General features: G+C 48.7%; 1 protein-coding gene across 4 annotated transcripts in view; it reads right to left on the bottom strand.

The window, feature by feature from the left end:
• Positions 1-17,325, bottom strand: part of NARF (nuclear prelamin A recognition factor) — a 28,692-nt gene continuing 11,367 nt past the window's right edge. For 2 of the 4 annotated variants that reach the window (XM_053571019.1, XM_053571022.1), the window contains exons 6-11: positions 12,517-12,635; positions 10,762-10,891; positions 8,279-8,342; positions 7,432-7,569; positions 7,004-7,161; positions 5-938 (exon numbers count right to left, since the gene is read on the bottom strand). In XM_053571019.1, coding sequence (XP_053426994.1) covers positions 697-938; positions 7,004-7,161; positions 7,432-7,569; positions 8,279-8,342; positions 10,762-10,891; positions 12,517-12,635 — 851 coding nt within the window. In that variant the 3' untranslated portion in view covers positions 5-696. Of the gene's footprint in view, positions 939-7,003; positions 7,162-7,431; positions 7,570-8,278; positions 8,343-10,761; positions 10,892-12,516; positions 12,636-17,325 lie in introns of all 4 variants that reach the window. The other 2 variants (XM_053571020.1, XM_053571021.1) reach the window with 2 other exon arrangements.

Below are 17,325 nucleotides of genomic sequence, written 5' to 3'. Positions count from 1 at the left end.
TTATCACGCTTGCCTGTTCAGCTCAGACAGATGTGGGTGAGGCAATGGGGACTAAGTCATTAGATGGACTGTGAGGAAAGTGGCCCATTGCTGCCAGAACTTACACATTTTTTCAAGAGCTGGAAATCCATATTTGTGAGTCTCCTGATTCTATGTAAAAACTTGGCAGTTTATTCACATTCTGGCAAAAACCTTTAGAAGGGTAACATAAGTGGGTAAAAATAAGATCCAGGATAGATAGGAAACCTGTGAATGTGCCCTGAAGGCACGAGGCTAGCAAGTGTTCCTGGACTTAGCCTTTGCCTCTGTCCTCATTTCTGTGTCATGTGACCTGGGAGCCATATGAACTGGGGCCTCTGGGCGATCTTAGCCCCTAAACCTAAAAAACAGTAACCTGGCTGGCTGTTCTCATTCTTTGGGATTTTTTCACATGATCTTCAAATAAAAGGATATTTAGGTTGGGAAAGTCTCCCTCTCATGTTAAGACCATGCAGTCTCCTGCACATTATAAAGACAGCACCACATTAAATTGTGTCAAGGGCTTTAAAACACGGCAGAGCGGAGCACTCTGAGAACCAGAGTAACCCACTGAGTTATTTTCTTTAAGTGTCTTTAATACTCCACACTCACAGCAGTACCCTCCTCCTACACAGAACCACCCTGGCCAAGGCAGCTGGATGGCCTGCCCTGCGTCCTTTACCACCTGATGTTCAGGCTGTGTGCACAATGCTCAGGGCTCTGGAACGTGGTGTGCAGTGTCTCCTGGGCTTTAGGGGAGTCAACCCCGTCAAGCCACTGCTGGTACAGCTCCTGCACGTGTGCACTTGTCTCTGGGGGCCGCACAGGGATATCGGAGTAGATGCCTTCCATCTGCCGCAGCAGGACCTTGTCCACATGCCCGTCCTGGGTCTGGGCTTGGCCTCTGCCATTTAAGCATCCTGAAAGACACATACAAGCAAGCTTATTCTTTCCCTTGGGATATTCAGTTTTAAGGAAGCTTTTACCATAGAGGAAACAGTTTGGGAGAAGGGAAAGAATGAAAGGAGGTACAGCCTGCAGCCAGACCAGTGTCCTGCCTAGCTTACAGAGTTCCGGATGCTTCATTTTTACCCATGAGATGGTTTTACCTAAAACTTATATAAACTGCCACTCTTTTTTTTTTTGTTGTTATATCCCTCTATTTCTTTTTTTTTAATTGTTAAATCATAGCTGTGTACATTAGTGCAATCAAGGGATACAATGTGCAGTTTTCATATACAATCTGAAATATTCTCATCAAACTGTTCAACGTAGCCTTCATGGCATTTTCTTAGTTACTGTATGTAGGCATTTGTATTCTGCATTTAGTAAGTTTCACCTGTACCCATACTAAGATGCACCATAGATGTGGCCCCACCCATTAATAAACTGCCACTGTTTAGGACTGAGAGGCTCTGTGTGCAAACCAAGATTCCAGGAAGGTATCAACTCCAGCAGAGCACAGGGGCTGTGACAAGCAGTCTGCCTGCTCCACCTGTACTGTGAATTGGTCCTGGGGTGTTGGCCCCAGTTGTGGCCACACTCATCTCTGAGTGTATGCACTTAAGCACTACAGTCTGAATAAAAACCTGTCTCCTGGGCGGTGCCCGTGGCTCAGTGAGGAGGGCGCCGGCCCCATATGCCAAGGGTGGCGGGTTCAAACCCAGCCCCGGCCAAACTGCAACAACAACAACAACAAAATACCCAGGCGTTGTGGCGGGCGCCTGTAGTCCCAGCTGCTCAGGAGGCTGAGGCAAGAGAATCGTGTAAGCCCAAGAGTTAGAGGTTGCTGTGAGCCGTGTGATGCCACGGCACTCTACCGGAGGGCGGTACAGTCAGACTCTGTCTCTACAAAAAACAAAAAAAAACCTGTCTCCTGCATATTGGAGTTATTTACTTTTAAATGTGTTAGATCATGTCATAATAAGCAGTATAAAAATCCATCTAAGCTGACAATATGATCTTATATCTAGAAAACTCCATCAAGAGACTCTTGGAATTGATAAATTCAGTGAAGTCTCAGGTTACAAAATTAAACACAAATCAATAGCATTCCTATATACTAAGGGCAATCAAGCTGAGAGACTGCCAAAGCAATCTAAACATAAAGAACAAATTTGGAGATATCACGTTATCAGACTTTGAACGATACTACAAGGCTACAATAACCAAAACAGCATAGCATTGGCACAAAAATAAGAGACAAAGAGCAATGGAATAGAACAGAGAACCCAGATATAAAACATTACAAATCCAGTCAACTAATTTTGACAAAGCAAAGATCAAAACAATATACACTGGAGAAAGGAAGCCCCACTCAATAAATGGTACTGGGAAAATTGGATAGCCACATGCAGAAGAATGAAACAGGGTCCCTATCTCTTAATACAGAAATTAATTCGAGATGGATAAAAGACAAATGTAAGGTATGAAAGCATGAATTCTAGAAGAAAATGTCAGGAAACGTAATCCTGGCTCTCTGGGAGGCTAAGGAGGGTGGACAGCCTGAGCAAGAGCGAGATCCCATGTCTACTACTAAAGGCAGAAAAACTAGCCAGGTGTTGTGTTGAGTGCCTGTAGTCCCAGCTACTTGGGAGGCTGAGGCAGGATGATGGCTTGAGCTCAAGAGTTTGAGGGTGCTGTGACCTATCTATGGTACCACGACACTCTACCCAGGGCACAAAGTGAGATTCTGTCTCAAAAAAATAAATAAATAAATAAATAAAGTCAAAAAATAGACAATCTAGGGCGGCACCTGTAGCTCAATGGGCAGGGTGCCGGCCCCATAATCCGAGGGTGGCGGGTTCAAACCCAGCCCTGGCCAAACTGCAACAACAAAAAAAATAGATGGGCCTTGTGGCGGGTGCCTGTAGTCCCAGCTACTTGGGGGGAGGCTGAGGCAAGAGAATCCCCTAAGCCCAGGAGTTGGAGGTTGCTGTGAGCTATGTCACCACGGCACTCTACTGAGGGTGATAGAGCGAGACTCTGTCTTTACAAAAAAAAAAAAAAAAAAAAAGACAATCTATAGAATGGGAGAAAATATTTGCAAGCTATATACAATAAAGGGCTAATAACCAGAGTCTACAAAGAACTCAAGCAAATCATCAAGGAAAAAATAATCCCAATAAAAAGTGGGTAAAAGGCCAGGCTCAGTGGCTCAGGCCTATAATCCTAGCACTCTGGGAGGCTGAGGTAGACTGCCCCGAGCTCATGGGTTCCAGACCAGCCTGAGCCAGAGTGAGACCCCATCTCTAAAAATAGCTGGGCATTGTGGCAGGCGCCTGTAGGCCCAGCTACTCAGAAGGCTGAGGCAAGAGGATCACTTGAGCCCAAGAGTTTGAGGTTGCTATGAGCTATGATGCCATAGCAGTCTACTGAGGGCGACGAAGTAAGACTATCTCAAAAAAAAAAAATAAAAGAAAGAAAAAGAAAAAAACTTGGAAAAAGACATGAACAGAAGCTTTTCGAAAGTAGACAAATGGCCAATAACACATGAAAAAATGCTCAATGTCACTATTTATTATGGAAATGCAAATTAAAACCATAATTCAATAGCACCTTATCCCAGGTAGAATGACCCTTATTAAAAAGTCCAAAAAACAACAGATGCTGGCATGCCTAGACAGAAAGGTGTGCTGACACACTGTCAGTGGGACTGAGAGTTAACACAGTCTCTATGGAAAACGGTACGGAGCTTTCTCAAAGAACTAGAAGTAGACCTACCATTTGATCCAGCAGTCCTGCTACTGGGTATCTGCTCAAAGGAAAAGAGGCCATTTCATAAAAAATTGCAGCACAATTCACAGTTGTAAAGGTATGGATCAACCCAGTGTCCATTAGTTCATGAGTGGATTAACAGAATATGGTATACGTATTCTACAGAATACTACTCCGTTGTGAAGAAGGATGAATTAAGGCCTTTTGCAACAATTTGGATGGATCCGAAGACCATCATCCCAAGTGTCCAGAGCAGGAAGTATACAACTATGACCTGTGGGCTCATTTTCAGAAGACTTTCTTTTGCCTATCTGTGGTGTCAGGTATCATGAAAAGCATACAGGGACCTTTTGTGGGGGCTAATGTGCAGCAGAAAAGAAAAAAGGATGGACACGTTGGCTTGGCGCTCGTAGCAGAGTGGTTAACAATGCCCACCACATACACTGAGACTGGCGGGTTCGAACCTGGCCCAGGCTAGCTAAAAAACAGTGACAACTGCAACAAAAGATAGCCGGGTATTGTGGTGGGCCCCTGTAGTCCCAGCTACTTGGGAGGCTGAGGCAAGAGAATCGCTTATGCCCAGGAGTTTGAGGTTGCTGTGAGCTGTGACACCCTGGCACTCTACCGAGGGCGACATACTAAAACTCTGTCAAAAAATAAATAAATAAATAAATAATAAAAAGATTGGACGCCCCTGAAAGAATGGGATAGTCACTTCTCCATGTACTTGCTGTTACCCTGGAACTAACAATGGGCACACATACAGAGCAGGAAGTGAACTGTGAAAATCCAGCAGAGGGGAGGGGAAGAGGAGAAGATGGGCGAAAAGCTACCCTAACAAGTATAATGAACACTATCTGGCTGATAGGTAAATTTATAACACTGGGACTCAAGCATAACAAATTGATACACAAAACCAAATATATTTGTACCCCCATAATATTCTGAAATTAAAAAAAAAACTTATGTGAAAGATTTTGGACTGGTGGGCACAGGGGCGCATGCCTGTAATCCCAGCATTTTTGGAGGCTTGGGTGGGAGGATCCCTTGAGGCCAGAATTTGGGACCAGCCTGAACAACGTAACAAGACCCCATCTCTACAAAAAATTAAAAATATTAGAGAGGCATGGTGGTACATGCTTATGGTCTGAACTATTCAAGAGGCTGAAGCAGGAGGTTCATTTGAGGCCAGCAGTTTAAGGCTGCAGTAACCTATGATGATCCCACTGTACTCCATGCTGGGGAACATATTGTAAGACTTTGTCTCTCTTTCTTTTTTTTTCTGAGACAGAGTCTCAAGCTATCACCCTAGGTAGAGTGCCATGGTGTCAAAGCTCACAGCAACCTCCAACTCTTGGGCTCAAGTGATCCCCTTGCCTTAGTTTTTCTATTTTTAATAGAAAAGGGATCTCGTTTTTGCTCAGGCTGGTCTGGAACTCCTGAGCTCAAACAATCCTCCTGCCTTGGCCTCTAGTGCTAGGACTTAGAGGCATGAGCCACCGTGCCAAGCCAAGACCTACCCTGTTTCCCCGAAAATAAGACAGTGTCTTATTTTAAGGTGTGCTCCCAAAGATGCGCTAGGTCTTATTTTCAGGGGACGTCTTATCTTGCCTGTAAGTAGGTCTTATTTTCGGAGGGTGTCTTATTTCCGGGGAAACAGGGTAGTATCTTTAAAAAAACAAACAAAACAGGGGCAGGTGTGGTGGTTCATGCCTATAATCCCAGCACTCTGGGAAGCCAAGGTGGGTAGATTGCTTGAGCTCAGGAGTTTGAGACCAGCTTCAGCAAGAGCAAGAACCCATCTCTAAAAAATAGACAGGTATTGTGGCAGGCACCTGTAGTCCCAGCTACTTAAGGAAGCTGAGGCAGGAGAATTGCTTGAGTCAAGAGTTTGAGGTTGCCGTGAGCTATGACGCCATGGCACTCAACCCCAGGGCAACTGAGTGAGACTCTGTCTCCAATAAAAATAAAAAACAAACAAGAAAGATGCTGAGGGCTCAGCGTCTGCAGCACAGTGTCAGCCACATACACTGAGGCTGGAGGGTTCGAACCCAGCCTGGGCCAGCTAAACAACAATGACAACTGCAACAAAAAATAGCCGGGCATTGTAAGGCACCTGCAGTCCCAGCTACTAGGGAAGCTAAGGCAAGAGAACCGCTTAAGCCCAAAGAGTTTGAGGTTGCTGTGCTACAGCACACTAATGAGGGTGACATAGTGAGACTCTATTTCAAAAAAAACAAAAAAACAAAAAAAAGAAAAGATTCTGAGGAAATTTTCACTCTGATTAAACCTCCCTCTCCACTGGTTCCTGAAGAGCACCAGCAGCTGAACTTCTGACATCTACCTTCTTAGAAGCTGGCAACTCACCTTCTCTTTTCTTTTTTGAGACAGTGTATCATTCTGTGCCCTGGTAGAGTGCCATGGTGTCATGGTGTGATAGCTCCCAGCAACCTCAAACTCCTGGGTTCAGGAGGTTCTCTTGCCTCTGCCTCTGGAGTAGCTGGGATTATAGGCGCCTGCTACAACACCCAGCTACTTTTTTTTTGAGATGGAAAACTTTACTCAGGTAGCTCTGGAAATCCTGAGCTCAAGCAATCCTCCCACCTTGGCCTAATTACAGGCATGAGCCACCGTGCCTGGCCAACTCACCTTCTCCTTCTCCAGACCTCCAGCTCCACCTCGCACAGGCCAGGCCTCACTGGCCACCTCCTGTTGTCCCTTAACCCAGCTGCATGACCTGCCTTCCCAAGCCCCATCCTCATGTCACAGGACACCAGGGCAGGGCCTGCAGCCCTGCTCATGCCCTTCCTGGTGCCTCTTCTCCTGCTGCCTGAACACCCCGGAGCCGCTGGACTTGCATCGGGCATTTCCCCTTGCATATCTCATGATGTCTACACTCAGGATGGGGAGTAGAGTGTAGATGGACCACCATGGTTTCCCCCCACCTGCCCTCTCTCATGGGCCCATCACTCCTCTTCCCCAGTGCAGGATATCCTCCTCATCTTGGTTGGTCACAATCTACCACTTTCTGTCTTCATGCAGCCCGGGGGTCTCTCTGAGACATAGGCCAACCACTCCCTCCAGCTTCCACCTTGTACTCTAGTCTCTCCTCACCCAAGGACAGACCTGGTTCATCCTCATCTCCCATGCACCTCAACCCATGGTGTGTTCTCCACTCCAGTCATCATGGGAGCCTAAAATCTCGCCTGGCACCACATTGGTCCCCCCAAGAGAACTTCTTCCATGGTGCCTGCTCTTGGCCTCTTACCTCCAGGGCATGCAAGGACCTCCACAAAGTGGTACGGAAACGTGCCTTTCTTAAGCTTCAGGATCATGTTCTGGATGTTCCGAAAGCCATACGCAGCAGCAAAGCGCAACAAAATCTCCCCATCCTTTTCAAGGGTGACCTCTTGGAAATCTTTGTTTCTACAAAATGAACAAAGTGGGTTTTGGTCTGTCAAAATCTTTATCTATGACTCAAGGATCATTTTCTATTCTACATTTGGAAGTTCAGCAAAATAAGAAGTCTGAATAAACTAAAAAAAGGCCTTCTGATTTTGACCACTATAAGCTCTACACAGACCAGCCTCACACACAGGAGCACATGACCCGTGCAAAGCTGGCTTTAGGTGGTCTGCCAGGTGCTGGCCACAGGTGCACACGGGCTGTAGGTGCTGCCTCTGCTAACCGCCGCACCTCAGGGCTCGGTAAGTGACTTCTTCCACATCCTCATTGAACAGCTCCTTGGCCGCGTATCTAAAGACATGCACCAGGTGCCCATCCGAGCTGGCTCCATCGTGGCGTGTCACCATTTCCTCCTTCGAGTCTCCAAACCTCACCAGGCAGAGGAAGGTAAGTCCTTCATTAGTGCTGATGCAATGGAAGAGTGAAGCTAGACTGCCCCAGGGCATGTAACACGGGGTTGCCTCGAGAACTGGGAATCTCAGGGTAACCAGGGAAGACCTGTCTGCCTGCCTGCACCTGACCCAGGACAAGCACCCTGGGTGACCCCAGGCCTGAGCAGTTTCTTAAATCCTGTAATTCAGTCCCACCTTCCACAAAAGGGGCAGAAATAAAGCAACTAGGTCACAGAGCTTAGGGGAGGACACATGCTGCTGGTCTTTGCAGCACTCTCTGCCTTGCTCCTGGGCTGTAGCAGGAGTCACAGGCTGTGCTGGGGTCATGTCAAGATCCCACCCATGGCAGAATTCAGCCTGCTGCTCTTGGAATAAAGGGATCTGAGGGAGCTGTTCCATTTCCCCGAAGGCAACACAGAGTGTCAGGAGTAGCTGACATCTGGAAGGAAGGGTGATGTGCTCTGCCCCAGTGAGAACATAGTGGTTGGTACTTCTCCTCCTTGAGGGTTCAGGGTTATGGAAGCCCACCAGCCCCCGACTCTCTGGCACCCTTGGGGAATGGCATTCCAGGGTTCTGCTCTCATCCAATTCAATAGCCAGGAAGGTGGCCAAGGGCTGTGGGGGACCACGCTCCAGTGCTTCCCACATCCTCATCCACTAGCAACCCTCCCCCAGAAGCCACTTACAGAGTGTCCACGGTAGCATCCTGCACACACAGGTCACTTTGTTCCATTATTTGAGCAATTTCACCTATATGCAAACAAGCAACACGAGACGCTCTCAGAGAACACAGATGGCCACACCAACAGAACACCACACTTTCCTCCCCACAAAGGAAATTCGACACTAGTGACCTTGGATGCCCTCTCTGTCATAAAATCTCCTTCGCAGACAGCAGGAGCCCATCTCAAGGGCAAAGCAACACTAATAAAATTAAAAACACTAATGAAATACAAAATGAAGCCGGGTGCAGTGGCTCACACCTGTAATCCCAGCACTCTGGGAGGCTGAGGCAGGTAGACCTTAGTAGTTTGAGACCAGCCTGAGCAAGAATAAGATCCCATCTCTAGTAAAAATAGAAAAACTAGGGTGGCACCTATGGCTCAGTGAATAGGGCGCCGGCTCCATAGACCGAGGGTAGAGGATTCAAACCCGGCCTCGGCCAAACTGCAACCAAAAAATAGCCGGGCGTTGTGGCAGGCGCCTGTAGTCCCAGCTGCTCGGGAGGCTGAGGCAAGAGAATCGCGTAAGCTCAAAAGCTGGAGGTTGCTGTGAGCCGTGTGACGTCATGGCACTCTATGGGCGGCAAAGTGAGACTCTGTCTCTACGAAAAAAAAAAAAATAGAAAAACTAGGCTTGGCACCCATAGGTCAGTGGTTAGGGCACCAGGCACATATACCGAGGCAGGTGGGTTCAAATCTGGCCTGGGCCTGCCAAACAACAATGACAACTACAACAAAAAGCCGGGCATTTGGGAGGTACCTGTGGTCCCAGCTACTTGGGAGACTGAGGCAAGAGAATCACTTAAGCCCAAGAGACAGAAGTTACTGTGAGCTGTGACAACACAGCACTCTACTGAGGGTGACATAGTGAGATTGTCTGGAAAAAAAAAAAAAAAAAGGCTCAGTGCCTGTGGCTCAAGCAACTAAGGCGCCAGCCACATACACCTGAGCTGGCAGATTCTAATCCAGCCCAGGTCCGCCAAACAACAATGACGGCTGCAACCAAAAAATAGCCGAGCGTTGTGGCAGGCACCTATAGTCCCAGCTACTTGGGAGGCAGAGACAGGAGAATCACCTGAGCCCAGGAGTTGGAGGTTGCTGTGAGCTGTGATGCCATAGCACTCTACCCAGGGGGACAGCCTGAGGCTCTGTCTCAAAAAAAAAAAAAAAAAAAAAAGCCTTAGAGCTGGGTGTACCTGTAGTCCCAACTACTTAGGACGCTGAGATGAGGGGATTAGCTGAGCCCAGGAGTTTGAGGTTACTATGAGCTGTGGTAATCTACCCAGGGCAACAGAGTGAGACTCTCTTCCAAAAAATAAATAAATAAATAAAGTATCAGATGAAACTAATTCTTATTCCAAATACACTGGCTGCATTTTTTTTTTTTAATTTTTTTATTGTTGCAGTTTGGCCAGGGTTGGGCTTGAACGCACCACCCTCAGTACATGGGGCCAGCACCCCACTCACTGAGCCACAGGCACCACCCTGGCTGCATTTGTTTTTATTTTTTATTTTTATTTATTTATTTTTTGCAGTTTTTGGCCAGGGCTGGGTTTGAACCCACCACCTTTGGCATATGGGCCTGGTGCCCTACTCCTTTGAGCCACACAGGCACTGCCCCACTGGCTGCATTTGTATGACATGTGGGTTATTTTGCAATGATAACAAATGAAAAGCAAAACTACTTTCTGTATTCCTTTTTATCCAAGGGTTCTTGGAAAAACCCCTTAACATAAACAGCTGAGTGTCTTAATGGCTGTGGCGTCGGATGCACAAGACAGCTGGAACATGAGAACAGACTTTAGGACTATGAACCCACACTCAGGGAAAGATGGCTGGGTGTAGTCCTCACGTGAGCAGCAGTGAAGGACTGCACTGCCAAGGGCACCCTGTCCGTCATCTCCCCTGCCACACCACCCAGGGAACCTGCCTGTGTGGGGCAGAAACCTTTTGGGGGGCCCATGAAGGGAGTCAGAGGGCTTAAAGGCTGCCCCCTGGGAGTCACTCTGCCTAAGCTACCACTGATCCAAAGACCCAGAGGAACCTGCTTCTACAGCCCAGTTAGAATAGATCCCACAGAACTTTAACCAAGTGTTAAGCTCCCATCCTCGGCACACATAGGACCAACACAGTCTCTTAACATCTGAAGAATGGTTGGGAGGACACCGTCTGCGGCTACACACAACTTCTCCCACCACTAAGAGGACAGTGAGGTAGTGAGGTCAAAAGACAGACCATGGTGCTTGAGTGGTTCTCCCAAGACCCAACTTACCAGGAGGAAGATGCAGAGAGGAGACAGGACACTGGACTGAACACTGACGTTCTCTTCATTTCCATGCAATTAAGCCCCATGGATGCCCAACAGTGACTTCAGACAGTGATCATGGTGACCACAGTGACAGGCACTGATAGCTCAGTGGTAAAGCCCTAGCCCACTTTCCTCTCACCTGACGTTAACACACAGTCAGCACCCAGGGAACTACGTGAAGTGGAGGAAAAGCCTTCTTGAAGAGCTTCCAGCTTCCGGTCATAGCAAGGGGCCACAATGACATGGAAAATCTTCTCTGGAGACAGGTTCTGTGGAGGAAGGGCACCTGCATTTTAGGCTGTGGAGAGGTGAACATCACAGCTCACAGTTGGTATACACAGCAAGAGGGAGGCAGACTGCCACTTGTTGCCACCTCCCACCCCTGACTGAGCTCCCATAGCCGTGGCTGACTCCTGTCCTCCCCAGCTCCACTACACACCAGCACCCAGCTCACATACATCTGTACCTCCATCTGGACAGAGCCTGACGTACATGCAAGGCCCTACAGCCTGTGCAGCCTTCCTGAAAGAACTGAGAAAGTCGACCCTGTTTCCTCCTGAACCCTGCACACGGGCAAGAGATGGCCCAGTGCAGAGCCACTGCCGCACACCTGGTTTATCCGCAGACTTCCCCAGGCTGTCCCTCTTCCGGAGCCTGCCCGCCGCTGAGCCATAAATGGCAGCAAACCCAGGAACTGGTCGCTGAGTGACCCTCAAGGTGAAGTGTGGGTGGAAGGCCCTACTCAGGCAAGGGCACAGCAGAACAGGAAATGTGCCCCTCGTTACAGCCCTTGCCTGGTGGTCAGGCAAGAAGCAGCCAAGGCCAGTGTTGCACCTGCAGGGGGACCAGGGGCTTCTGGCTTGAGCCAGAAGAAGGCCAGTGGTATAGAGAGACTGAGAGACACAGGGTTTCTCCCAACACATGCAGACAGGGCAAGGAGGAGGTGCAAAGTCCCACAGCTTGTCTTTCTGTCCTGTCCATACCAATACACATGACTTAACTTCAGGTTTAAAATTTGCCAACTGTAGTAATTTTATGAGGAAACCAGGCAGAAAAAAAAATTCCCTATTGCTAAAATAACAATGTCATGCACGTGCGTCTCACTAGGGTGGCTTTGGGTGTTTGAAAGCCCTGAATTTCTGTAGTCTTTTCAAGTTCCCAACTCAGTTGTCCCCTGAAAGGGCTTAAAGACTGATGGAGAAAGGTGGGTGGCACATGCCAGCAGCTGGAGAACAAACTGTAGGACAAGGGCCCCTTCCAGAACACCAGAGAGTTCCAGGAGGACTCAGAAGGTTAAAGGCAATGGGCAGGCCCAGGGATGGGCTGAGGCAGGGGCCACACAGAAGCTCCAGGCCAGGACCCCTTCCGTCACGTGGAGGGCAGAGTGCTGCAGAACCTCACAGAAGCAGCTGAGAAAGTCATTAGATGCTGTGATCTGAGGGAAAGGCCAGCAGAGGCCAGGTCAGCTCCCTGAGTAACAGCGGCCCTCAGCCTCTGGGCCCAGGGCCCAGGACTTCCCTTGGTGAGGTGTCTGAGAAGCAGGTGAGGAGTCTCTTTGTAGGCGAAGCCAGGGCATCTCAGGAGGGTGGGCAGTCTTTCTCCTTGGCCACAATTTATCCAGACCTCCCAGATGCCACAGAGAAGGTTAAGGAGAAAGGAGTTTGTAAAAAGAAGAAAGGCATAGAGTGGGAAGCTGGTAGGAAAGTCACTGCGGAGGTGTCCTAAAGCCACACTTCCCTCCTGTTCACCTGGGTGACTGTGACCACCCTGGATGTGTGGCGGAGCTCCCTCCCCTCCCCATCCATGACATGGCTCTCCTTGCTCTTTGCCCTGCACAGCCTACCAGATGCTCATCTTCTGACACACACTGATTTCCAGGAAGAGCTCAGCTTACCTGCTGTCGGGCGAAATAATCCTTCACCAAAGAGCCCATGACCTGCTGGGGGGACTTGGCAGTACAGAGGTGGGGGGTGACAGGGCGGCCCAGCACCCGCTCCGCATACCGGACCCAGCCTGGGGGGAGAACGGACTCATGAATTCAGCTCCTTGCCACTTGCTGGGGGCTCCGAGCACTTGCAGCCTCATGCTCCAGAATGAAACTGGGCCATTTCTTTAAAACTCCCAGCAGACAGCCTCCCCCAAACCTCTTCCACCAACTGGCCTCAGGGGCTCAGGCTGGAGTCATGGGACCTGTAGGGAAGGTGCTGGGAGTGGAAGAGTCTCTGCTGGGCCCTGGCAGGAAAGGACCAAAGGGAAGAATTAAAAGTCAGGTAACCGGTTCCTAAAGGACAAGAACGACCTCCAGGGAGCAGCAAGAGCAGCGATCCACCCACTGGCAGCATTCTCAAGGCTAGGACATGTGGCCATGTAGTGCTGACCCAACTTTCCAGCCCACTGGAAATTCAGAGCCTAAGAACTGCATAATTTTCTTTTCTCTCTGTTTTTTTTTTTTTTGAGGCAATCTCGCTGTGTCATCATAGTTAGAGTGCCATGGCTTTGTAGCTCATGGCAACTTCAAACTCTTAGGCTCAACTAATCTGCCTGCCCCAGCCTCCTGGGACTATAGGCACCCTCCATCACTCCCAGCTACTTTTTTTTTTTTTTACTAGACACGTAGTCTCAATCTTACTCAGGCTGGTCTCAAACTCCTGAGCTCAGGCAATACAGCAGCCTCCACCTTCCAGAGTACTGGGATTACAGGCGTGAACTGTCACGCCTAGCCCAACTGCATAATTTTCAAAGCAATAAAACAAATTTATGTTTCTCAAATAATAATAAGAAATATCAAAATTTGCACTGTGCCCACTGGGTACCCAAGACTATTCTAAGCACTTCCCCCTTGCATCACTGATTCCTGCTACCCTCTGAGGGCACAGGTGGACGCTGCTTCCAGGGGAGGACACAATCAGAGGTCAGCTGACTACACAGCCAGCAATTCTACTTGCAACAGTGCCTTTTTCCTGCTGGCACAGCCTGGTGAAACCTACTGACCTGACAACTCCAATTTAGGCCCTGTCCCCACAGTCACACTGGTGCACATGCCCATGAAAGCAACACAGTGCAGGGAATGGCAGAAGCCTGAGACAAACTACCTGTTCTTTTTTTTTTTTTTAATATAACATTTATTTATTTATTTATTTTTCTAGTTTTTGGCCGGGGCTGTGTTTGAACCCACTACCTCCGGCATATGGGACTGGTGCCCTACTCCTTTGAGCCACAGACACCGCCCAAACTACCTGTTCTTGAGTGAAGGATGGGAAAATTCTTCAGGGAAGGTCTCCCTGAGGGTGAGAAGTAATGTGGGCACCAGTCAAAATGGACCATCTCATTCGAACTATTAGAATCTCAAACAGACATCACCCGTGTGCATGCCCAGCCAACACCCACAGAGACATACGAACCACAAAGAGATGTGCTACAAGGAGAACTCCCCTAAACCTGGCCTCTGCATATTTCAAACCTCCTTTCACATGTACCCTATAGCTTTGATCAAAGAAGATAAAAAGCTATCTTACAAAACACAGCATTTGGCAGGCCCAAGAGCCACACGCAACCTCACCTCACAGCACAAACGCCAGCAACATGACATAGCTCTTAGGCTCTGCGTGCCTCAGACACTGCATGAGACCAGGTGAAACACTAGGGAGGGAAAGCTGGGACTGAGGAGGATGGCTCCCAGCCACCTTGGTTGCTGTAGCAGAGGGCCAGGCAGGGAAGTCCAAACTGTCAGCAAGGGAGGAGCCTAGGTCCCTCATTTGAAGCATACTATAGCTAAGTTAGCTTTTCTTAAGGATGCCTTTGATAAGATTTCATTCTAAGTACCTGCTGTGGACAGAAATGCTGGATCTCGGCCCTCATCAGCCCCTGCTGCCTCCCAGGAAGACCCTGCCCTTGAAAATAATGGAGAAGTGCTCACAAGAGCACCCATTTCCCCAGTGGGTTCTGGTACTTTCTCTGTCAGAAAATACTTGCCCATCTCTTCTTGGAGAGACCTTTAATGAAGTCATGAGAAGAGTCAGTGGACTGAACCAAGGTGCTCAGTCTCTCTTTAGATACCAACCTGGGTTCAGAGACTACTTCCCAAGATTCTGCTTACCACTCTTGGTGGGGGCAGGAGACAACTATGGGATATCTGAGAGCCCTGCAAGGCCTGAGAGCTGTGTCCTAACGTAGAGAAACCCCTTCCTGTTCCTCTGTGGGGTGCCGCGCAAGGTAAGCCTGGCAGGACAGCATCCCATAGACGGTGGGGAGAGGGCCAGGCCTGACAGGCAGCTCCAGACTGCATGGTCTGGGCCAGACCCTTTGATTGGTCCTGAAGAGGCAGCTGCAGGTGATGGTGGCCCTACTGACTGCCTCCTGCCAGTACCCGCCCTTACCCATAGATGTGGGCACTCTGGCTCACAGTGGCCACCAGGGAACCCCAAGTCAGGAAGCTACGTTGAGAGGGCCAGCTCATGACCACCCAAAACCCCTACTCTATGTTACCAAGTGCAATCAGCTGGCCTTAGCATTGCTTCAATTCTCTTAAATTGATCATGCCAAATTATAGAAAAGTTTTAGTTTTGGCTCGGCGCCTGTGGCTCAAGTGGCTAAGGCGCCAGCCACATAAACATGAGCTGGCGGGTTCGAATCCAGCCCAGGCCCGCCAAACAATGATGGCTGCAACCAAAAAATAGCCAGGCATTGTGGCGGGCGCCTGTGGTCCCAGCCACTTGGGAGGCGGAGGCAGAAGACTCGCTTGAGCCCAGGAGTTGGAGGTTGCTGTGAGATGTGATGCCACAGCACTCTAACCCAGAGGGACAGCTTGAGGCTCTGTCTCTAAAAAAAAAAAAAAAAAAAAAAAGTTTCAGTTTTAAATAAGATCTCATCGAATCATCTTGAATTTGGGAGTTGGTATAACCCTGAACAATAGTTACAGTTTTGACACATTTAAGTATAAAGTGCTTCAAGAGAAAAATGTGTCATTAGGAATATTCCAGAAACTCAAAACCCTCAAGTAAACAGCCCTGTACAATTAAAGGAGACCATTAAATGCAAATCTCAAGGTAAGGAAGCAAGAGGCTGTTGCATAGCAGATGGTTAGAGAGGAGAAAAGGTCCTGGGACACACTTCTGTCCAGAAACACCTGGGCACCATAGCATGCGCTCACTGCCCACTGTTCCCATTAGAAATCAGGGATCTGCATGTCAGTGCTTTACAATGCGCTAGAAGTTTCATACTAGGTTCTACCAAGTAAGGCCTCATACATACGGAAATTAACAAAGACTCCTATCTGTTGCTGCTGGGAGAGAAAAGGAGTGAAGTGTTCTGCCCTGATGATGTGAATGGTAGGCACAAAGTTCAGAAATTGCGTTCCAAGGCACAGGGCTTTGTTCTGGGTCATGGTATGCTTCCTCTTCCTTGGGTAAAGGTGAAACTAAACGGCAGTGACTAATGCTAAGGAGCTGCGTGTCACATCATATGTCAGCCCCAAAGGAGAGCGCTGGGGGACCCAGTGGAAGGTCAGCACACAATCATCAGGTGGCCCACAGGTCCCTCACAGCCCTAGCCATAGAAGGGAATGCTCCACACTTGCAAAAAACACCTAGAATGACAGAAAAGCTGAATTGGACCCAACCCAGCCAAAGTTTGCCTTTAGAGACAGACGGTTTCCCTTAGTCCTTCGACACAGAATCTGTGAATCACTATTCTGGGACAAACCGTTCACTTGCAGGAAGTCACTAACCTCAGCAACTTGCAGCTGAGCAGGTCGCAGCGTAGGCTTTTGGAGAAAGACACAGCTCAGGTGATCGCAGCATTGCAGCCTATTTACAGATGGCAACTTTCCTCTTTACAATTTTATAAATGGGTAGAGTATTTCCCAATTCTAAGCAACATTCTACTTTATTAAATCATAATCCGAAAGACTGAAGGCTAACATGTAAAATGCTAGAAAAATCTGAAACCATGATAGGGGCAGGGTGATAAACTGAGAACTAAAATGTGAAATAAACCCTAAAAATTACATAGTCTACAACTAGCTTAGACAGTGCAGCTCTCCTGTGTTCTCACAGACCTGACGTATTCAGAATAATTTTTGACTAAATGTTGTTTGCCAGTATGGCAGGCAGTTCCTTCCTTCCTTCCTCATACATTCTCTTTAAGAATTTCTTAATCCTTGGGCGGCGCCTATGGCTCAGCGGGTAGGGCGCCGGCCCCATATGCCGAGGGTGGCGGGTTCAAGCCCAGCCCTGGCCAAAACTGCAACAAAAAAATAGCCGGGCGTTGTGGCGGGCGCCTGTAGTCCCAGCTGCTCGGGAGGCTGAGGCAAGAGAATCGCGTAAGCCCAAGAGTTAGAGGTTGCTGTGAGCCGTGTGACACCACGGCACTCTACCAAGGGCAGTACAGTGAGACTGTCGCTACAAAAAAAAAAAAAAAAAAAAAAGAATTTCTTAATCGGCGGCGCCTGTGGCTCAAGGAGTAGGGCGCCAGCCCCATATGCCAAGGGTGGAGGGTTCAAACCCAGCCCCGGCCAAACTGCAACAACAACAACAACAAAAATAGCCGGGCATTGTGGCAGGCGCCTGTAGTCCCAGCTGCTTGGGAGGCTGAGGCAAGAGAATCGCATAAGCCCAAGAGTTAGAGGTTGCTGTGAGCCGTGTGACGCCACGGCACTCTACCCGAGGGCGGTTCAGTGAGACTCTGTCTCTACAAAAAAAAAGAA

The sequence above is a fragment of the Nycticebus coucang genome, chromosome 18 (assembly GCF_027406575.1).
Source record: "Nycticebus coucang isolate mNycCou1 chromosome 18, mNycCou1.pri, whole genome shotgun sequence".
Taxonomy (NCBI): Eukaryota; Metazoa; Chordata; class Mammalia; order Primates; family Lorisidae; genus Nycticebus; species Nycticebus coucang.
This window is presented reverse-complemented; position numbering and strand designations above follow the sequence as displayed.